The sequence below is a fragment of the Phalacrocorax aristotelis genome, chromosome 7 (assembly GCF_949628215.1).
Source record: "Phalacrocorax aristotelis chromosome 7, bGulAri2.1, whole genome shotgun sequence".
Taxonomy (NCBI): Eukaryota; Metazoa; Chordata; class Aves; order Suliformes; family Phalacrocoracidae; genus Phalacrocorax; species Phalacrocorax aristotelis.
Window position 1 is genome coordinate 30,955,362 of NC_134282.1, and position 23,861 is coordinate 30,979,222.

General features: G+C 42.3%; 1 protein-coding gene across 1 annotated transcript; it reads right to left on the minus strand.

The window, feature by feature from the left end:
* Positions 1–6,443: 6,443 nt before the first annotated feature.
* Positions 6,444–22,928, minus strand: LOC142059566 (uncharacterized). The gene is made up of 8 exons (XM_075098373.1): positions 22,733–22,928; positions 20,664–21,041; positions 13,192–13,204; positions 11,736–11,911; positions 8,939–9,223; positions 8,210–8,272; positions 7,594–7,748; positions 6,444–7,161 (listed from the first exon to the last, which is right to left on the minus strand). Exons 1-7 carry the CDS (start codon positions 22,803–22,805, stop codon positions 7,633–7,635), a joined length of 1,104 nt encoding a protein of 367 aa, XP_074954474.1. The 5' UTR covers positions 22,806–22,928; the 3' UTR covers positions 6,444–7,161; positions 7,594–7,632.
* Between the last annotated feature and the right edge of the window lie 933 nt (positions 22,929–23,861).

A 23,861-nucleotide genomic window follows, 5' to 3' on the forward strand; every position in this document is an offset into this window, starting at 1 on the left:
TCTTCTTTTCCAAAGTGACAACAGCATATCCAGCTTTCCATTCCCCTTTGGTGACAAAACTGCTTCTGTCAGCAAACAATTCCCATTCAGGGTCCCATACAGGGACATCTCTCGGGTCTGCACAGCTGGAGTACACCTGCTCAATAGTCTGTAAGCAGTCATGTGCTCACCCTTCTTCTTCATGTAAAGGCAATAGAGATGCCTGATTTAAGGCACTAGACATTTTCATTATTATGTCGGCTTTTTCAAGCAGTATTACCTGATACTGCACCATTCTGCTCAGGGACAGCCAACTGTGTCCTTTCTGTTCTAACACTGCTATAACAGCATGTGGCACATAAACAGTGATTTTCTGTCCTAAAGTCAGGTTCCGTGCCTCCTGGATCAGTAACACAGTGGCTGCCACCACCCTCAGGCATACTGGCCATCCAGCACTTTATCTAATTGTTTTGAAAAGTAAACCACCAGCCTTCTCCAATTCCCCAAAAGCTTGACACTCTATATCCTGCTAGTTCCAGAAAGTTCAATAAACTTATGGTTTCTTCCTTGCATTCCTCAGCTGTTTCACCCCCAACAGTATATCAGCCACATACTGTAACAAGGTAATGTGTTAGTTCCTTTACCTTGCCGTTGTTCCAGCTCTGTCACAAGTACGTTACCAAAAATCATGGGGCTGTTCTAGAATCTTTGGGGGAGTACTGTCCAGCACAACTGTATCATGCACCCTGTTGAAGGACTTTCCCATTCACAGGCAAACAGCTTCTGACTTTGTTATTCCAATGGAATGCAAAACAAGGCATCCTTTAAGTCCAGTACTGTAAAAACACCCAGTATTCCTGTGAATGTGGCTTTTTAACAGGCAAAATTGGGGTATTATATTTGGATTGACATTCACGTAAAAGCCTGTATTTTAGAAAGTTATTAATTATAGGCTCCAGTCCAACACAGGCCTCCATTTTTTTGTGATATTGTTTTTGTCTTACTGGTTTAGCTCCCTGCTTCAATTCTATTTTTATTGGTTCAGCTGATTTGGCTCTTCCAGGATTCTTGGTTGCCCATACAAAAAGGGTTATAGCATCTTCTCTCTCTGGAAAGGGATTGCTTGGTCCCTCCTTCTCCTTGTCTTCCGCTGTCTCAAATAATTCCTGTAATACATATATCTGTGCTTCCCAGGCATTATTTTGCAGGATATGGACTTGTATTTCGTTTTCATCAAAGGTTATTTGCACCCCCAATTTATTTAACAAGTCCTTTCCCATTAGTAGTATCAGGCATTCTGGAATGTATAAAAATTCATGTTCGAATATCTTGTGGCCAATTCTACAGTTAATCAGTTGGAAAAAGGCTCTAACCTCCTGCTTTCCCGTTGCACCAACCAAGGCCATAGAATATTTACTCATGGGTCCCTTGCAACTATTCAGTACAGAGTAGGTTGCTCCTGTGTCAACTAGAAATTTAACTACATAATTCCCCAGCTTAACATCAACCAAGGGTTCAGCTGGGGATTTAATTTCCTCAACCCCTGGTCCCCATTAGTCTGAATCCTCTTCCACAATCCCAGTCAACTCCCTGGGTACTGGGGTCATAGCTGGGATGGAAGCAGTGCTAGGCTGTCCTTATGGACATGCATTTTTCCAATGTCCTTTTCCTTTGCAAAGAATACACTGATCTTGCTCCTATGCTACAAGCAGAAGAACACTGCGAAGACTTTTTTTTCATGTTATCCATCATCATTAATACATTCGATTTAGATATCAACAATTTACATTTCTTCCTTATTTCACGATCATTTCTTAAAGTAATGAACAAATCCACATATGGGATTTCATCCCATTTAGCCTGCCTTTTTGCAAAACAACATAAGTTACAAGATTGCATTATAATTCAAAGACCCCATTTCTGGCCATTTTTCCTCATCCTCCAATTTATACTTTGTCCATAATTGAGTAAAATAATCTTTTAATTTCGTGTTCGTTGGAGGTTCCCCATCAAACTTTAATGATGCATCCTAATGGGGAGCAAGGGGAAACCTCCGCAGATTGTCTTATCTCCTGTCCTGCTCCCATAACGTTATCCAAAAAGAACATTTTTGCACCCCACACTTTCATGCACTCCAGTCATCACTATTGAAACGTACACAAGACTTAGAAAACACTTTTGCCAGAACCCAGCTCTAAAATTGTAAGCATCCAGTGATTCCTCCCATTCCAAAGGTGCCAGGACTAAAATCTATTGCTTGTCCTCACCTTCCCCTAGCAGCCCTTTCATAGCCACACTATTATTTCAGCTCTGTGCTTCCCAGGCCTCCTAAAGTTCCCAACACTCTCAGTGTATTCAGAGCTCAGCTCTGAATATGAAACCATCCAGTGATTCCTCCAATGCCAAATGTTCCAGAAGTAAAAGTTATTGCTGGTCTTCTCCTTCCCTTAGCAGCCCCTTCACTGCTGCAACAACTTTGCAACTCTATGCTTCCCTAGCCTCCTAATGATCCCAACACTCTGTCTCACTGTATTCAAAGCCCAGCTACAACACTGAAAACATCCAGTGGTTTCTCCCACACCAAAGGTGCCAGAACTAAAAGCTATTGCTCATCATCTCCTTCTCATGCCAGCCCATTCACTGCCACACCAACATTGTGGCTCTGCATTTGCCTATCCTCCAAATGATCCCAATAGTCTCTGTCATTGTATTCAGAGCCAAGCCACAACATTGAAAATAATCAGCAAATCCTCTGATAGCAAATGTGTCATGGCGGAAAGCTATTGCTTGCTCTCTCCTTCGCATTACCAGCCCCCTCACTGCCATACAAACGTAAAGGATCTATGCTTGCCTAGCCTCCTAATGTTTCCAACACTGTCACTCACTGTGTCCAGAGCACAGCTTCAAAGTTGAAAACACTCATCTATTTCTCCCACACCAGAGTTGCCAGGGCTAAAAGCTATTCCTTGTCCTCACCTTCCCTTGGCAGCCCTTTCACAGCCACACTATCATTGAAGATCTGCACCTGCCAGGCATCCTAAAATTCTCAAAACTCTCTCTCAATTTATTCAGAGACCAGTTCCAAAATTGAAAACGTCTGGGAATTCCTCTCACACCAAGGGTTGCAGAAGTAAAAGTTATTGCTGGTCCTCTCCTTCCCTTAGCAGCCCTTCACTGCCACAAGAACATTTCAGATCTTTGCTTGCCAGGCCTCCTAACAATCCAATACTCTCTGTCACTTTGTTCAGAGCCCAACTAAAATTTGAAATCATCCAACAATTCTACCAACAGCAAAGGTGCTGGGCTAAAAGCTATTCCTTGTCCTCACCTTCCCTTGGCAGCCCTTTCACAGCCACACCATCATTGCAGATATGCGCTTGACAGGCCTCCTAACAATCCAGTGCTCTCTCTCATTGTGTTCAGAGCCCAGCTACAATACTGAAAATACCCAGAAATTTCTCCCATGCCAAATATGTCAGGGATAAAAGGTACTGCTTTTCATCACATTCCGTTAGCAGCCCTTTCACTGCTGCAAAAAAAAATTGTGGCTCGGTGCTGGTCATTCCTCCTAACAATCCTCATACTTTCTTTCACTGTATTCAGAGCCCAGCTCCAATATTGCAAACATCCAGTGACTTCTACCACAACAAATTTGCCAGGACTAAAAACTATTGCTTGCCCTTCACTGTATCTTAGCAGTCCATTCACAGGCACACTATCATGTGGGCTCTGTGCTTGCCAGGCCTCCTAACATTCCCAACATTGACTTACTGCATTCAGAGCCCAGCTCAAAATTTGAAATGATCCTGCAATTTCTCAAACACCAAACGTGCCAGGACTAAAAGCTATTTCTGGTCCTCACATTCCCGTTACCAGCCCCTTCACTGCAATACAAATATTGAGGATCTAAGCTTGCCTAGCCTCCCAGTGGTCCCAACACTCTCATTCACTGTTTTCAGAGCCCAGCTCCAAAATTGAAAACATCCAGTGATTTCTCCCACACCAGAGGTGCCAGGGCTAAAAGCTATTGCTTGTCCTCACCTGCCCTTGGCAACCCTTTCACAGCCACACTATTATTTCAGCTCTGTGTTTCCCAGGCCTCCTAATATTCCAAACACTCTGTCAATGTATTCAGCTCTGAAACTGAAAACATCCAGCAATTCCTCTCACACCAAGGGCTCCAGAAGTAAAAGATATTGCTGGTCCTTTCCTTCCCTTAGCAGCCCCTTCATTGCCACAAGAACATTGCAGATCTTTGCTTGCCAGGCCCCCTAACAATCCAATACTCTCTGTCACCCTATTCAGAGCCCAGCTCAGAATTTGAAATCATCCAGAGATTTCTTCCACACCAAAGCTGCCAGAACTAAAAGCTTCTGTTTGTCCTCACATTCTGATAGCAACTTCTTCACTGCCAAAAAAAATGGTTGCTCATCATTGGCCACACCTCCTAACAATCCCAATACTCTCTCTCACTCTATTCAGAGTCCAGCTCAGAATCTGAAATCATCCTGCAACTTCTTGCACACCAAAGGTGCCAGGACTAAAAGCTATTGCTTGTCCTCATTTTCCCTTGGCAACTCCTTTGCAGCCACACCATCTGTGTGGCTCTGTGCTTGCCAGGCCTCCTAAGAGTGCCAAAACCCTGGCAGGAGTTTCCACATGCAGCCAGAAAAGGGCTTGTTGAAAAGTGGAATATGGCCTGTGCATTGGCTACAAGATGCTTTCCAAAGGGGACATTCCTTCACCCTTTCTTGTGTATGACTTCATTTCAATGTCAAACAAAAAGGGCTCCAGGATTCACATGAGGATGTAGTCCCACACCTGCATAGCAAACATGTCAACCAAACATTTAAGAGTGCTGCTATGGTATTATACTGGAGAAAAAGGGGTCAACCCCACCATCTTTTCTATATACACTACTCTGCACTCTCCACTCACACTGGTTTTGGAGTTACTTTCTGTTTGGTCGACATTCTGTGTGGTAGGTATGGCTGAACCCAGTCCCGTAGAGTCCAAATCTGTTAACAAATATCATACAACCCTTGAAGCATCCGTCGGGTCTGTTCTGCCAGTATTACTGATGGCTTAATTTTAATTCTAAGGATTGTCTGTTTTAAAACCCTACTGCTTTTTTTTTACTTATGACTATATTGTGCAATTACATTCTTCACTGTTCCTGAAAACCTGCAAGTATACTCAAGTATACTTTCACTGGTTTGTATTAATTCAAAACTAAAAATGCAAACAGCTTTTATGAGATAAAATGGATGATCAGGGAAAGTGTATGAAAGGACATTTGTTAGGATATAGAAATATAGTTTTGGCTTGTGACAGGCTTGTCTGAGGTTCTTCAAAGCTATTCAGCAATTACAAGAGGAGGAAAAAGAGGATCTATTTCTTGCGGTAGGGAGTGTGTGCTGAGGGTGGGAGAGAGACTCAATTCCTTATATGTACGAAGCAGAAATATCCCATGCAGAAAAAGCCTAAGGGAGGTTGTGATCAAAACCTGACAGCAGGTGCCTAATTACACGGAGAATAAAGCAAACAAACAATCAAACAAACAAAAAACCACCAAGCTCCAAGGAAATTATTAAGATGACTGAATATTCTGCAAAATGCTCTTTAGAGTTTGCAGAACTGAGGAGAAAATGTGTTTTCCACACTAAGTGTGTGCTGCTGGGACCTGACTACAGAGCTTTAGGACCTAGAGACAGTGATTTCACCGTAGAAACGTCACATTTTCTGGACAGGAGCGAGGGTTTGAACAACTAAACTTGTCAAGGTTAGTTAAATAAATTTTGCCATGCATCTTTCTGGGGGCTGTTTTGGAGACAGCAGTAGTTCAGTCAGCATTTGAAAAACATTGCGGGCCCTGCCCTCCTGGAAGTGGTTAACATGTTTTTAAAAGCAAGGGGGAATTTGACTTGCATAGTCATGTATTTTAACCACAGTATCCTGCTTCAAGCAGGCAGCAGCTTGCAGGTTGTGACACAAAAGTCTGCTGGGGTTTTTTTTGGCTGCCAACCAAAGGCCTAGGTTATTTATCAAAACACCCCACAGTGTTTCCTGTTGGCCCCTTCCTAGTATTGGTGAGTGGAAAATCAGCAGCCTGTTCTCTCACCTTCTGAGGTCTGTACATTACTGCTCCTTGACTTAAATGTTTTCTCTTTAGACCCATCTCTTTTTTTGTTAAGGTCCAAAATTTTTGAGCCCGAGTAATTTGAAAGGAGCATGAATAATTAAAATTCCTTTAAACCCACTAGGTCCAGAATGCATAGCCCTCCTAAGGTCTCTTAAATGTGCAGGGAGTCTTCCTCTTTCCCTGTGGAAAGTCCAAGAAAGACAAATTTAATAAAAAGGAAATCTAGGCTGTAATAGGTGGTTTTCTAGTTCTCAGTGGTCACTGGATAGGAGAGTGGAATTTCAACAATTCCCACCCAACTTTCAGAAGAAAGGGCACAGTAGAAACAAAGCATAGTAAAACTTTATTTTGGTGTATATTTAGGAAACTTAAAATGCAGGTACCATATACTTAAGAAAAGAGAATAATATTCTAAAGAAGACATGGGAATGAATATACTACTGTATACCTGTCTGAAGTGAATTCCTTCAGGTCCAGTGGAGATCTAGGTACCTGCACTAGAAAATTGACACTAATAAAATCTTCTAAAACTTAAACTATACAATGCTCTCTCCGTGCTTGGGAACCCTAAGCATAAAAGCATTTCTTTAGCAGACAATAATGTAATAAGACAAGAGATAGTATTGTTAAAGCATAGAAAGCATATAAAGTTCAATTTTAAGTTTTTGAAACTATCTGAACAATTTGGATGCTTCAGTGCAATGGATACAGGAATAGGAGAGTTAACTATTCCTGCTTAGCAGAGGTATGAGGGAAATTTTGTATGGAAATAAGAAATCACAAAAATTTATTCTAACAATTAATAAAGCTAAGCTAGACAAGAATTCAGCAATATTAGCTGTCTAAGAAGGCTTTCAGATGGTCTTAACTGAAGAGCATCTTGATGAAATAAAGGGACCCATAAATCTACAGGAACTGGGGCGTTTCTTGATTCTTTGGATGTTTATTGGTAGCAAAGCTGAGCCATGGTATTGAAATTGTCCTGCTATGCGTTCTTTTCTGCTCTTCTTCAGCCCACTGCTGGCTCATTTAGCCAGTACCTGAAAAAGCAAACAATGTTTGTTTTAAATTCTTATTCACATTTAATGCAGTGGTGCTAAATTTTTGTTAATCTGGAATGGATTGGACATTTTTTTTTTGTCACTTTGGCTACCTGGTCTTCAGCATTCTCCCTTCTTCTTTTTCCATTCCCCTTTTAACATTTGTTAGCTTTTGGGATTCTCCCTTTATAGTTCTTGCTGATCTGGGCATTAATCCAGAATTTGTACTCTGCCACTTGAAATAACAAGCAGAAGATTTCTGATAGAACCTGAGATGCTTTGGACTACCCTGATGCAAAGGCAATTTGGGTATGAGGTGCAATTTGGGGGTTACATTAATTTATCCAGTGGAAACAGGAACAGATGAACTGGTGTCACTCCTTTTAGGGTTACAGAAGGATGCAAAACAAACTGGTCACTCCTTGCACTTGCCTCCTTTGTTCCCAGGGACTGAATGATGTGTTTTCTACTTCAGAAGAGGAACAGCTTGATACTCATGATTGTATTGAAGGCGATGCTTTTTGCCAGCAGGACTCTCAAACCCAAAACAGCCATGAAAAGCATATTCACTTTCTCCATTTTCACATCTGCTTTAAAAAGAAGAGGAAAGAGAGTGTGGTCTTGATATTATCCTCACTCCCCACTCCTCCAAAAAAGAAGGAAAATCCATACATCATAGGTGAATAAGGGAAGCAGGAGCAAAGGAAAAGATGATAGAGAAATGTATCAAGTTCAGGGAAGAGAAGAGATGCCTGCCCATTGAAGAATTTACTCCCCATTGCTGTTTTATGATATTGAAATTGGTCAGGTATTTAGTCTGTTAACCTGAATCATCAGGTTATTTCTTAATAAGCATTTCCAACTGATATTTCTGCACCAGAGAAAGTAATTTTTCCTGTCTGGTATTGACTCCACAAAAAGTGAAGCTTATTGCTTAGTAAGTGTCTACAATTCAGTCATTTCTGTACCAAAGACAATACATTTTCATGCATTGTTACAGAATCCCTAAGAAAGTAACTGTACTGTATTGTTCCTTTAGACAACTCACCTTTTGTAGAGGCATCTGTAATGTTGCAAGCATTAACTCTTTCAAATTCTTCAGTTTTCTGTTCTGTTGAATGATTGAGAGACACTTTAAATTGTATTCAGGCTATGTAAAACAAAAATTACATGAAACATACCTACAGCTCTTTTCCCAGCAGTAGATAAGCAGTATTGGAGAATCAGACAGCAGGTCATTAATTCTGAGATTAACTTGAAGAGAAAACTTTCTACATGTGATTGCAGAAAAAAACCCAGGATTGTTGAGTTTTATTTTTTCTCCCTTTTGAAATGAACTTTATTATAGAAAAAGAAAAATTTTAAAAGTTATTTAAAAATAACCAAAAGATTTGGGGGGCAAAAAAGTCACACGTCCTTCTTTATTTTGTGTTTTCATAAAAGTTATTTCTAGCTTTCCTCCAGCAGGCATGTACACTCATGTCCCTTGAACTATTTTGCCTTGGATAAAGGCAGACTCACAAATATTGGACTTTTTCTGGGGAAAGTGGTAGGCTGTTGGGCTTTTTTTGTTTTTTATTTTTTTTGGGAAGAAAACTCTAGGTGTTTAAATTAAGATCACATATGCTAGATGCTTTTGAATATCTTGTCTTCACCTAACTAAGCACCTAAATATCTGACTGTACATACTTGTTCCCGGTAGGTTCTCAAAGGGCAAAAAAAATATTGGAAGATGCATCTCCGAGAATCACATTGTGTTTGGACCACAACACTATACCTGGCAGAATTATGCTGGCAGTAGTCTTGTTCCCCTTGTGCATAGCCTGGCAGGTGACCACTGCATCTGGTTCCACTCCAACTACCTTCATGGTACTATACATCCCCTCAGATGTGACAAGAGGTGCCTTCAAGTCATATACAGTGTCACTCTTGGGCACATCAAGGCTGATGTTCTTAGGGTAGAAAGTCCTTGCCAAACAAGCCATATTCAGTTTGTTGTCATGTTGTTTGGGTTCCTTTGATTTAAGCTCAATGACTTCTGGGGCAGATTCTTCCTGACTCTCTGAAAAGGAAGCATCATTTTGGGATTACTTTATTTTCTGTATACTCTTCTGAGAGCTAATTCATCTATAGTTCAGCGGCAGTCCAGCCATGTCTGCCCCCTGACAGCTGAGTGTCTTTCTATGTTTATTTCTTCCTCCTGTTTCCCAAAGAGCAGATCAAAGACAGAAAGGGAGTATAAGGATAGTAATTTCATTGAGGCTTTTAATTCCTTGAGCTCTTAAGCTTGTTTTTACCAGAAATCATATATAAACATACACACACATATATACGCCCACCCCCCACACCCCCCATTCCTTTAAATGAGGAATTCCTTGAAATGAGGAAGGGAACTTTTGGTAATACAACCCAAATGATCATAGTAATTTTGAATTCATAACACTTTAGATACTAAGAAGAACATTTACTTCAAGGGTACCTTTATAGGCTTGTAACATGATACATATTAAACAATCCCTTTTTTTTATTACCCAGAAATCCTTTACCTAATGAGGCTAAAAGGCTTAACCATAGCACACAGGGAGAGAAGACTGGTTGTAACTCCACTCTACAATGCTGTTCCAATGAATGGAATTATTTGCAGATACAAAATAGTGTTGCTAAAATGGAAGATGACGTTAAATCTTTCATTAACAAATGTTCAGTTCCAAGAAGGTTTTATTTCCAAATTCTGTTCTTTAAGAGTTTCTGTAATATTTCTATGTGGAACTTGACCCAGGCATATAAACCTCTCTTAACAAGTGAATAGTGTTATATGAGCTCTGGACAGGTTTCCTAGTCATGAGACCATCTCATAATGCTGAGCCACCCTAAGGAACAACACTGGGGTATGTAGCAGAGGAGTTTAGTGCCATTCCAAATACACGATTTATTCTGTCTTCTCTCTGGCTGTCCCTTCCAAAAGAAACAGATCTCCTGTAGATCCAAAGGGCATCTTTGTACTCTGTGTGTGTGTGTGTGTGTGTGTGTGTGAGGAGTGGTTATATTTGTATTACACATAAAAAGCAGTTAATATGCAATCAATTGCACTTCCTTTTCCCCTTAATCTTACAAGATCACAGAATTGGCTATGCATTCCATCCTCCTGTGGGTCTTGGCTTCCTTCAATTAGAATAATACAGGGAATGTGCCAAGTTATTCCTTAGCTATTCTCTTAATGAATTCTTAGGAGGAGATGTCTCAAAAACTGTGTAGTGATTAAAGGATGTTTTATATGTCTTTTGTTCTTAGAGCTTTCTGCAGTGCTCTTAGCTGTTTTAGGTTCTTTTAAATATCTTCCATAAAAAAACCCAAACCAACAACAAAAAAACCCAAACCACCACTAAAATCCCTCACCAAAAAGAGTCAATATACCAGCATTCTAGAATTCTGGAAAATCTATTCTTGTCTTTGGAGGAACCAATAGTTTCTAATGCCTATTTTTTTGGGAAAGGCTTTTTCCCCTCTTTCCTGAAGAACAGGAGTCATGACACAGCAATTACTGATATAACAGGTCTGAAATTCAGTTTGTTTTAAAAAGAATGCAAGATACTTCCTGTGTAGAAACTCAACTTCACATTAGGACTGCTGCGTATGTCTGAAAAGGCAATTCTATTACTTAGATTTTCACCCACCAACATCTTTTGTTGGTTGATTGTTCATGGTAGAATACCTTTTGTACTGATAACTGGCAAATTTGCATTAGCATAGATTGAAGTTGAGCTGATGGAAGCCATCAGTATCTTGCTTTCCTACTTTTGCAAATTATGTTTTCAAAAGAGTATCTTTGGATTCCCTGCTCCCACAGGAACTGGAGCAGCATTCATCTACCTCAAAATAGGCATGTAAGATGCCCTAAGATTTAAAGGCAGATGTATAGCTGTATGGGACTTGGAGATGTGAGCTAGCAGCTAAGAAAGTCTCATTCCTGTTAGGGGAGTGTGTGTGTGCAGGTAATGGGATGCAACCAAATGTTTTAGGATGATAGAAATCAACCCAACAAACTCAACCATTGCCCCAACTTTCATGCAGTCACACAAACAGAAGAGTGCCATTTCTAAATATAAAATTCTTGCTCACATTTCGAGCAGTTGCTGCAAAACTAATATGCCCTGTCTTTCCATGGGAGCTACTTTCTCCTGAAATTCTTTACATCTCCTTTTTCCCTTTCCACAAATCTTAGTGTCACACAAAAGAAAGCAAGCAACTACTTTCACCTTGTGCTGAAGCTGGGCTAAGACACCATTCCCTCAGGGTATAAACAACAGTCTTAAATTTAGCAGTGCACCTACGGGAAGGGGTGAGGATCTGTGGAGTAATGCTGATGCACATAGCTAGGAAACTATTCTTGCTGTTCCTGAAAAGCTTTGTTAACTAAAAATGAGCTCAGGACTCAAACACCTGGTTGGAGGATATGTGTTCAAGAGATCCGAGGCAGCAGAAATTTCTCATTATGCTATCACATCACACAATCCCTTTGTCCACCCCAGCACAAACTTAAGAAATACATTAGTAGAAAAACAAGTGGAACTTACTTGGCTCAACTGAAAAAGCGATCCCAGTTCCAAATACGAGCTTGTCTGTTGCCACACTGTTTGTACATAGCCAAATAAACCCGCTTTCCTCACCACACTCTAAAGGTGTGTAAAACCAGGGAATAAAATGCCAGCAGTTTATCCAAAGGATCCATACATGGACTGCCATGAAAGTGCTGCAAAGTCACCATGGTTTCCAAAATTGTGAGGGGAGAAAAAGGTGATTTCATAGTGGAGTGATTTCAAACAACTTGATCCAGGCCAAAGCTTTTAAAACCTTTTTCTCTTCTATTAGCTCAGTAAGCAATATACTTCTGGAATAAATGCTCATAGGAAGTCTGCAGTTCTCTTCTTCAACACATTCCTTTTTTCCTTTCTTCCTCAAAATGTATTGTTTCTTTTGCAGTCTCAGGTTTCTGTATGAGACCTTACAGTGTTTGTGTCACTGTGCTACTCCAAGGTCAACACAGTGATATACTTAGCGACAAAAAGTGCCTCTTCCTTCCCTTTTACTGTACCATATTTCATATGAGACAGGTAGTCATACACCCTATATAACACATGAAGAAATCACATGAACTTTAAAATAAGGACCTGAAGCTGGGCCAAAAGAGAGGATTTGAACCTGCTTGGGACCTGTACAATTATAATGAAGGATTATAATGTTGCTGTGGGAAGGCTCAGATTTCACTTTAATGAAAAAGCAGAAGTTGTTTGAGTATTATTCTACAGCAATTAGCAAAACTTTTCAGAGCTGGAGAGGTGTTTTGGTTTTGGGTTGTTTTTTTTTTTTCCAGTTTGACTTGTCTTGTTGCCCAGGAAGAAGAGGAATATGCTCAGTCTGGGGTTTTCAAGTTGTTATCTTTCTGGATGGGCCAGTGCTGAGGGTCATTTGGTGGCTCAGGAAGCCTTTATCATGCTTTTGGTATCATTAAAAGTGAAAAAGAAATTATTGTTCTTTATTAGGTAGAGATATATTGTTCTATGGGAGGAGTTATTAAATAAGGATTTTGCTTTGGATGGTGCAAAGCAGATTGATTAAATACTGCATCATGGACAAGTTCTGCATCCTCAGTGCCACCTGCACCTAAAGACTTGTGTGAAAGCATGATATACAGGCAAAGATAAATTTTGTTTGAATACATTCCTCATGTGTAGGCTGGACAGCAAAGCAGCTGCCACTTCAGTGATTACTAAAGAAGCAGAACTGTAGTGGCTAGGTGTTGTCCGACTGTTACTGAAGATGTTATAAAAGATAACCTTGCAATGTAAGCATGTAAACACAGCCACATGATACAAGTAAATTACCTTTAACTGAAACATTAATCATTTGCTATTTCCACTAGGGTAAGTGTATGAGTACTTCTTCCCCCACAGACAGTGTTTAAACAGAACAATCCTTGAAAATAGACATACCATGATTGTCTCTACCTTGAGGAAGTAACTCTAAGCTAACCTCACATTAACAGCTTTATAGGGAAAAAAAGATCTGAGTACAGACAGACGCAGGTGATGTACTAAGGAAATATAATTTAATGCTGCTCACTAGCTGTTTTCAAGCTGGAAGAGAGCAGGGAGGAATACAAATTTATTTAGTAACATCCTGAAAAAAAGAAAAAAATTAAGTGTGTGGGAAGACAATAAGGCATTTTTTAACTAGTATGGGATTGATCTACCCAAGTGAAAGGGAGGGCAAATGGAAAGGGTGTAAGACTGTTAGTCCAATCATCTACCAAAGTGGTATTGAAAGTTGGTGGTGAGGGTTAGCAAACACACACAGACAATGGGGTGGGAGGGGGAATTGTAGCTGCTGACCATGGCATAAAGAGGCCATAGCTGGAAATGGCCCAAGAGTGGATGGCCTGCTCTCTTCCCTGAAGCTCTTAGTTGCCTGGGTGATTCTAGGCAAGACCTAAGGCGTCCTTAGCGTTTAGCAGCAATGGAGACTCTGCAGCTCCCATCTCCTACAGCAATCTATAACCCATGAAGGTATTTAAGAATGAATGCATTAACTTAGGTTTCCTTTGACAATGAGGTAAGTTGGTATTGTCAGAAACCCCAAAAATGTTCCCAGAAGTGGTCCTTGAGGAGAAAATGAATGGGAAGAAACTGCAGCTGTTATGGGCAAAGGAGATCATGATCTGGACTGCGGAGAAAAAATATTAATCATGCAGGTCAAGAGGGAGTTAACGCATGAGCTCTTAAATCATTGAGCTGAAGAAGAACAAATGTGGAAAAGGGGTGAAGGGGGTCAACTGTAATACTATGGTTGAGGTGGTGGGTAGATGGGCATTGTTTGCTACCAGCTGAGATGAAGATAGAGGAGCCCATTTCAATGATGGCACTCAGTAGCAGAGTTCAGGGTCATGATCTGTATGGCTGGTCAGGGAAAACTGGAGCAGTCGTCCAGCCACATGGTGTTAAAGTCTTCTTGCCTGGCTTCCAGGAGCTGCATTTGAGGCAGTCATCTGAATGTTGTGGAGAGAAACTCTTGCCCCAAGTGCAAGACTGAGCTATTTTGTCTGTCTAAAATACCTTGGGAAGTGAGAAATTTCTTCTTAGAATCACTTGTTTCTCTGTAATGGATACAAAGGAGATACAATGAGTAACTTAGATGGAAACTTCTAAACTGGCAGGTAAAAACCTATCTGCTGAACTGGTGTTGATAATTATATGCTCAAAATCAAATGGTCTTGAACCCAACATCCATATTTGAGTGCAAGAAAAACTGGCATGGCATACAGTGATTGTCCCATAACTTGAATCACAACCAGCATCAAATGTGATCTTCAGGATAGAGTTGTCTGTTGTAAGTGGAGTACGTTGTACTTTCAGGTTCTTTAGGAAGTCAGTTTGTGTTGGGTGCTTCAGTCCCCTTCAACCACTGTGATACCTAGTCCACACAGTGATGAACAGTGATACAAAAACATCTGTGTTTTCGTTTCAGTGTCAGGTGACATCCCTTGTTTGATGTCCTTTGAATGCTGTATTTCGTCTTCCTCTGCTCTTTTATTGCTGGATAATCAAACAACACAGCAATTGTCATAAATTAAAAAATAGCATTGCGAGCATCACTTTTATGGTAGATTAAGGTAATAATACAACTCTCTTACTGAAACATTGCCTGTACTTGGTGACACTGAATATGGATCGGTTTGGATTGTAAGAGCCCTTTTAAACTCAAATTACTTGATTCCAGATATATTTTTGACATATTTCTAAAGATTTAAGGTAGGATATTTTCTTAAGAATGTCAAGAACTAGCTGTCCCAAACACATTAACAGTGAGTTTAGTTTTTTGTTACATATCAGGACTATTCTGGTTCTGGACCTAAAATTATTTATGTCTCTAATATTTTCATGCTCTTGCAAAATAAGTCTGTGATGCATAAATTCTTCAGAGGTTAATTTATTTTGCTAGGTATCATTGCCTCTTTTTCTGTGTGGATCGGCTAAAATGGGGGGGGGGGGGGGGGGGAGGGGGGGAATGGTGTTTGTCCCAGAAACACGGAATGGATGAAGATAGAAGGGATGTTAGAAGATTGTCAAGTCCCTACCCCCTGCTCAAAGCAGGGTCAGCAAAAGCTGGTCCCTAAGGACCATGTCCAGTTGAGTTTTGAATATAGAGACCCCACAACTTCTCTGAGCAACCTGTTCCAGTGCTCAGTCACTCTCACAGTGATAAACGTTTTTTAATGCTTAAGTGGAATTTCCTGTATTTCAGTTTGTCCCCATTTCCTCTTGTCCTGTCCCTGGGTACCACTCAGAAGAGTCCGGCTTAATCCTCTTTACTCCTCGCCGTCAGGTGTTTCTATAGATAAGATCCTTCTAGGCCACCTTTCCTCCAGGATGAAGAGTCTGGTTCTCTCAGCCTTTCCTCACAAGACAGATGCTCCAATTCCTTAATGATCTTTGTGGCCCTTCCCTGGACTCTTTCCAGTATGACCCTGTCTCTTTTGTACTGAGGAACTGGACACAACACTCTAGTGGTGGCCTCACCAGTGTTGAGCAGAGGGGGAAAATATCACCTCCCTCAGCTTTCTGAAAACACCCCTTCTAATGCAGTCCATGAAGCTTTTGGCCTTCTTTGCTACAAGGGTACTTTGCCGGCTCATATTCACCTCATTGTCCATCAGGATCTTCAGGACCTTCTGCCAAGTTGCTTTCCAATTGTTTGGTCCCCAGAATTTATTGGTGCCTGGATGTATTCCTCTCTATGTGCAGGACTTTGCATTTCCCTTCCCTGAACTTCATGAGATTCCTGACTGCCGAGTTCTCCATCCTGTTGAGATTCTTCTGAATGGTAGCACAACAGTTCCTTCCAGTTATGTATCATCTGCAGGCTCACTGAGGAAGCACTCTGTCCTTCTTCCCTCTTCCCTCTTCCCTCTTCCCTCTTCCCTTCCCTTCCCGCTGGCCTCTGCTAGTTTCACCTTTTATAGAATTGTTCTCGGAGCTGTTTTGCATACCCATGCCTGCCATTTAACAATGGGGATGCATGCCCAGTATGGTCACTAGAGTGTCTACAGGGTCCAAGACCCCATATGTGGTCAGCCAACGCTGGGCCTGGGCACATCTGCAGGGGACTAGGGCTATGTGCTCTGAGGCAACAGGATGCATATGTGTTCCTGTCAGGTAGAACTTCTGTGGTGGTTAGGTTTCAGTAGTCAAACTGTCCTGCTTACCGTGGTGATGAGGTTTCTGTGGTTAAACTGTCCTGCTTGGTTACCGTGGTGATTAAAACTGTCCTAGCTGCCATGGTGGCTAAAACTGTCCTGCCAACAATGCTGAGACAAGTCCCTTACAACTCTCTTACATAGGGTGCAACTATTGGGGTTGCAAGCACACATTGTCAGAAACACTTGTTCACATTAAATTGCAAAAGCAAGGAAAATATTACTCAACCTCTTCCCAGATTCCAGTTTATACTGGTGTTTAATGAGAAGACAGGGCAGGCTGCACTAAGTAGGTGTAGGATATGGTCAGACAGGCTTACTGAATATCCATCTATTTACATGTGACCAGACCCTTTTATCCCTTTTCCCCTCTGCTTTCCTGTGTTTGTTCCTCCCCAAATCACCTTGATCCCTCCCTTTCCCTGACTTTGTTTATTCCAGTAAACATCCTAAGACGTTCCTGGCATCCCATAATATGCCCCGTACCCCCAAGCCAGTAATACTCTCCTCAGTCTGAAAGGTGCTCCAAAGAGCATCTCCTGTTGACTCATACTGAGGAGTTTCACACCTGGACCACAGGGCTGATGGCTCTCTTCAGGCAGCCCGGGGAGAAGATGAAGCAGGGTCCCTCTATTTCTGAATATGTTTTTGGAGATCACCTACCTGCTGTTGCGCCTCTTCTATTCCCTCATCTTTGTGGAGATAAGTCCTTCATGAACCGATCACCTGTGGTGGCCTGGGAAAAGCTGGGTGAGGGGATTATTTGGGTTCCCCTACCTGCCATTGTATCCTTCTGTTCCTTTTTGTGTGGAGATGGCCTTTTTATCTTGCAAGTTAACAATATAAAGCTATACTTTGCTGATCTTATGGAAGCCTGTGTTGCCATTCCCAGTTTGCTGTAAGTTTTAATGCCAATGCTTATGGCAAAAATTGCAAGTAAGTGCGGAATGAGTGAAAAAGGTCTTTTAGGACTTAACTGCCCTTCTTAGCATTTTTTTAAATGTTCTAATTACAGTGTGTAACTCATTGCTGTTCTGCAAATACAGAGAGGCAGGTATTGTTGTGGTTTAGGTTACGATGGGTTAAACTCATATTAATTACAATGCAATAATTGGCTCCTTATGAAGGAGTTTGGATTTTATTGCCTCTCTGAAAGAATGACTAACAGCACAAAGAACACTAAAAGTTATAGAAAAGTTGTTATCTCTACTTTCATTATTCTTACTAATGGGAGTGGTGGTTGTCAGTGGCAGTGGTCAAGAGAACCAGGCTGTTAAGTACTGTGATTCTGACCACACAAGCTTGTCCTAGGATGTCCCTGGAGGACCTCCATAGTCAGATGTCATGGAAGGTAGAGTCTTCACACCATCACTTCAGGCTCATGTGGCTGAGTTTTATGAGGTGGAAAGCATCTTCCAGATTATTTGATCTTTACTTGCTGGTGGATCATTCTGAGCTGTTACTCATTGATTGGTATAGCAAGCCACCAGGCAAATATTCTTGCATAAGGTTAGTTCTGCTCTTTCTGCTGGTTATGTGGTTTTTCATAACACCTGCCTAACCGTGCTTTTGTTTAATAAAAGTTGCATACTTAACAAGGACAAAGCAACACACTGAAAGTCAAACAGTGGACCTCTGACATTAGCCTAATTATTCTAGTACTGACAGCCAAGTAGGCCGAGACAGGTACCTGCACATGCTCCAGGGTTTCAGCAGGCACCAGTGTTTAGACTTGCGGTTACTGAAGGATGGAAAGTAATACCCCTATTATATCAACAGATTCTCTGCCTTTCTGGGCATGTGATGAAAACTGTTCAAGGAAAAAGGTATATCATGAGCACAAAATGGGTTATTTTATTTTATTCTGGTATGCAAGCTGTATATGCACATGATGAGAAACTGATAGTGCTTAATTAGAATCAGGTAGGGGAGTCAGGGCTAAAGTGAGATAATTCTATCAAAAAATGAATAACATCATAAATTTAATGCAACTGGCATGAACTGAAGCTTCAGAAGGGAGTCTTGGGATGGAAAACTGCCTTCTTCTGCATAACATTACCAATAATACCATACTTGTCCAAAATAGCTAGGTCATAGTGTCAGAAATATCAAATTCAGGTATAAAAGTAATAGAATTGTGGCCAAGGAGAAAAAAAGTTAATTAATAGCAGGTTGTTTATTTGGGAAGAGCATAGGAAGAAAAAAAGGAGGTGCAAAGGTGGCTTAAAAGGTGGCTAAATGCTGTGTTTGGGAAAAGAAAAAAATGGGGAATATGGTATAAAGTTGGGTGGAGAATAAAGAACTCAGGCAGGAGAAATCTGTAGGATATCTACAGGTGGTGGTGAAGTGTGGACTCAAGACCTCCAGGATCATGTAAGAAGCAACATTTGACAAAATGCTGGACTCTCCAAGAGGCCTATGGTTGAAAGCCTTGGTGTGGGAAGTTTAAATAAGAAAGGATAAACTTGTAAGGAGAGAGAGACTTTTACCTTAATACTATGTGCAGGAGGAAGGGCAGTAGCATTGGAATCTAGTAGTGCTTATGTGTGTGATTTATAAAATTTCTTTATAGTAATACCCTTGTGCATCGATACTAACATTAAGCAACAGAATTTTAACTCAGTATTGCTTGTGCGTTAATACTACTAGTAATAGGAGTTGGTTTATTAGCCTATTTAAGGTATTACTAGTATCTTAGGCCTACGTTGGTTAATCTATAAACATAGTAAGCATCTTGACAGTTATGTCACAAGTGTCCGGTCTACAAAGGGAGACTTGCACTTTAAGAAGGAACAACAGCACTATTTGGGGTGAGAGAATGACACTTTCCCCCACTCATGGACAAATGCTACAAGGTTGACAGGGAATAGGTACCTGAGAATGAGGAGGAGGGATAATAAAAAATTAGAAAAGCCTTAAAAACATCAGAAAAGCCCCAAACTCTTCAAAGAACAAATGTTTCTACACTGAAGCCCTTATGGGACAAACAGAAATTAAAAAGCTAATCAGTTCTGTTTCTTTGTAAACACACAACTTTCATAAATGCATGTTTATACTGTGGAAATTAAAAGAGACACACATGAAACAAAACCACAAGTAGGGATCCTCAGATGCTCACTCACATGGGAAGATAGCTAGAGCAATCAGGAGAAGTTGGGTCATGCTGGAGAGGCACACAATATGTGTTTCACTACCCAGCTGCTGAGTTTCCAAGAACAGTTTCATATATGAATTCTCACTTTTCAAACTGTCTTTTTTCTACCCTTTAGTGTAAGAGCTTCCTAGCTTCTGCTTTGTGACTGCTTCAAGAAAATAATGAAAAGACTAAATTCAACCTTGCAATCTCTTTTTTTTTTTCTCCTACCCCAGGTCTTATTGAATATGTGAGAAGGATGGTTTAGGATGTGGTATCAGCACATGCCGGTGACAACGAAGACTGGGTTCTATATTTTTCTTCAGGGACAGCAGTTTCATTTGGGAACGATGTGACATGGCAAAGCCTCAATGCAGTGCAGAAGATAAATGGATAGATTCACATCAGATCATGGCACAGCCATGTTTTCAAAGCACGGCTGGGCGAGACAATCAAGTATATTGTTTATTGTTGTGTAACTTTTTTCTTCAGCATCTTGCTCTATTCTTCCCTTTCCAAGGTCCATAAATCCAACACATACCAGTACCTTAATTACTTCCAGTCATCCCATCCAAAAAAGAATAGTGTCTTATTAAAATACATCCTTTCAGCTCACTTTTTCAACTGAAACAGACCAGTCCAATGTCCATTTGATACAGTGTCAGTCACAAAGTGTCCGCAAGCATTATAATATGCATCCACATATGGTCTTGCTTTGCCAGAAGAGATGGTGACACTGTAGCTCCAGTATTATTTTGAAAAGAAAAGCCCTGCAAATACTTTCACAACACACATATTCCCAGATGCCAGCAATCACTTGCACACTCTTGCATTCCACTCCCAGCTGGGCACCAATGTCTGGAAAGCAGCAAACAGAGCCAGTGTCAATAGCACAGTTAATAAATCTCTTTACACGACCAGTGTTATGTTATCTATTTAATGTCTAATCACTGTGAGCACATTGTGGTATATGTTAACTGCCTGGCATCTTGTCAGTTAAGCACATTAACAGCCAGAATCCATCTCGCTGCAGATAACAATCTGGGAACAGCGTATGACACAAACCTAACTGATATTTCCAGAGCAAGTACAGGCAACTGCCATTTCAAGAAAGAGGACCCTGTGACCACAGCAGTCCTCCCCGTTTTTGTGCTGCCTCTCTCTCCATTGGCATCACTGTGTGCTGCCTGGCACAGAAATAGGTGGCTGTGTCTAAGGCTGTAAGGGCAAGCAGCTGCAGGTAGACCTTGTTCTTGTCTTTATCTGCAGAGATGGTGACTCGGCCTTGGAAGGGTGGGGCATAGCCTGTGTTATTCCCAAAAGGATAGATCCAGCCTAGAAATTGCAGGTCCCCTCCTGGGCCCTGACGGACACAATTCCAGTCATACTGAGGGCTATCCAGAGGTGCTCCCACTACAGTACAGATGAGTGAGAATGATCCAGAGACCTTCCCCTCCTTGGGACCAGATGCCACCATCTTTATGGGGGAAGGAATACCTGGAAAGACACAGGGCAGATGTGAGATAGTCCATCCTGGGGTTGTAGGGTGCAGAAAACTAGAATTTTGGTCTTTAGTTCCAGGAGTTATACCTGGAGGCAGTGGCTTGCCCAGTCGCCACATATCCATATTTCTTTGTACTGCCCAAAGGACTGCTGAGGCAGGAGATCCACGAGAATCTGAGTAGCTGCCGGTAAACTTCTTTATATAAGAATACAGAAGCTTGGCAGAAGGAGACCATGGAGTCCCCAGCCCTTCCCAGTCCTCCTGCTCCCTTCACCAGCTATGCCTGGCCCCACATCTCTGTGCATAGAGAGTGCAGAGAACAGGCTGGGCATGGGGAATTGGTTTGTCAGTTGCACATGAGCTCCAGAGGGATGAGAAGCACAGGGCTCTTGAACCTCTCTAGGAAATGGCCTGCCCCTAGAAAATCCCAAGGCTGCTCAGGGTGAAACTCTGCACAGCTCCTTGGGGCAGTTATTGTCTTTGTCTAGGAATGTCTTCCCCTTACTCCATGCTCAGAAAAAAATCTCTGAAAACTTCCCTCATCTGCACTGCACCAGCATCCCATTGCACCTGAAAAGGGAAGATGATTTCCATGCAAGGATTCGTCTTATGTAGTGACATTTAGAGTTGGGCCAAGATATTTAGAGAGGGCCAAGGTGCGCAGGGACAGCCTAAGCTTACGCAGTCTGTCTCTCTCCCCTTCTGTCATGGCCCTCACCTCCCAGAAGTGATCTGCAGGACAAGGTCAGCACCCAAGGACCCATCCTCTATGGGACCATGTCCTTCTGTTCAGGGGCAGAGAGAAGAGAAACTGAATCCTAAAGGGACACAGAGCAGAGCAGAGCTCAACTCTTGACTCCCAGAAGTAACAGTCACAGCAAAGAAGATATGTACAGGGGACCCAAAAGCCCCTTATCACTTTCACCTCTTGAGCCCCTCACTCAGTGTTGCTCCCCGTTACTGACAGACTGTCCATTCATCCAGGGCATGGTGTTTGGTAGGGGGGGAGAAGGAGGGTACTGGGGGACTACAGCCTGCTCCTCTCCCTTTTACAGAGGGAAGTTAAAGCTCCAAATCTGTCCCCATTCACCCACACATGGGCTGGATACCCCAATGTGTGGATAAATGAGATGTAACAGAGCAGGAATACATGGGTTAGGCATTTCAACAGGGCGTGGAAATACCTGGGCACAGAAATAGCCCTGTGTTTCTGGGACCCCTCTTGGGACCTGTCTTACCTCCTGCAGTTGCTGCCAAGAGGAGACATGACAACATCAGGACCATCCTGCCCCTGTTCCTTCTTCTCCAGCCAGAGCTAAGCCCAGACCCAGACTGGCTCCCCCCATTCCCACCCACAGCAGGACAGTGCAGGGCTAAGCAATACTCTGGGGATCTGGAGAGAGGGGTCAAGGTACTATGGTAGGACAGAGCTCAGATCTGCCTAGGTCAGGAAGAGCCAGCTTGGGCTCCCATCCCCTCCAGCCCTGGGGCTGGTGAATCTCTCTTCTATGCCTGGCGGTGGGGTACTGAAGGTCTATGTCAGATCTCCATCCTTTTATCAGTCCTCCAACCCACACACATCCTATGGGAGGGCAGGGAAGGGCAAAATATGGGAATACAGGTCCCAGGCAGAGGTAAACGCGAAAACCCCATGTCGTCTTCCCAGGAAAGCGGGGGCTCTCACCTTTAAGGGCTGTGGCAAAAGTGATGCCCAGCATCCAGAGGAACATTGTAGGCTTCCCCAGAGGAATTTTCATGGTGCACCATGAAGTACGAAAGTAAAAGTCTGGGGCTGAGAAGGGCTCAGACCTTCCTCTCTTTGAGACAGCAGAGATATGCCCTATCCTTTCAGCGCTGAAGGCTGACTTCCTTGCAACTCCAGGCAGATTTGCAGCTTTTTCTGAGCAACCGTTTTGCAGTTGCAGGTACTTCATACTGGGGAGTGGATACGCTTGTCACTGCTGGCCTGGGTGGGGACAGGAAACCACATTCCCTTTTTTGTAGAGCTCAGCCTGCACAGGAAACACAGGGACCTCTCCTGGCTCCCCAGGGCCCCTCATACCAGTATCTTTGAACTCTGATGAGAGGCTGTGGCCCTGTAGATGGCTGTGGTCATGTAGACGGCTGGGAGGGGACAGAAATGTTAGTGAGGAGAGGGTCTTCTCCCTGGGAGTGATATTATTCCTCCCTCAACATGGCCCAAAGTTGTAGCCCCATCCCCAGCCAAGGGCCACAGCTACCAGATCTGGGAGGGAGAAGGAGGATTTTCACTTCTGACTTCTCCATGTCCATACCACTATGAAGTCTGCCCAAAACACTGAAATAGAGCATGCAGTCTTCCTGTTCCTGTGTAGTGAAGAGCAGGATTCCCACCTGGGAGGAACATCTACCCTAGGCAAAATGGGCCACGTGGCTTTAGGAGAATCCTGTTGCCCACCACATATTGTGGGGGCCCATGGGGATGCTCCAGTACCAGTGCTGATAAATGGGAGAGGCCTCAGAGCTCTAAGTCTGTCAGAGAGCTCCCCAGTCCCCTGCTCATTGTACAGTCCCACACTGCTCAATGTGTAGACTGACTTGATTTTTGTTTGGAAACAAAGCAGGGCTGTCCCCACTGCTCCACTCCACCCAGCACACGGAGACTGACTGGGGAGCTGGAGGAACAGAGAGAGCTACTGTAGGTGGTTTAAACACCCAAAGGGATTTAGGGGCAACAAGTAGAGCTGTTAAAGGAGCTGGAGGCAAGCTCTTTCCTGTGTTAGCACAAAGCACTTAGAGCTCTTTAGAGGACATGCAAAATGTTGAAGATCCCC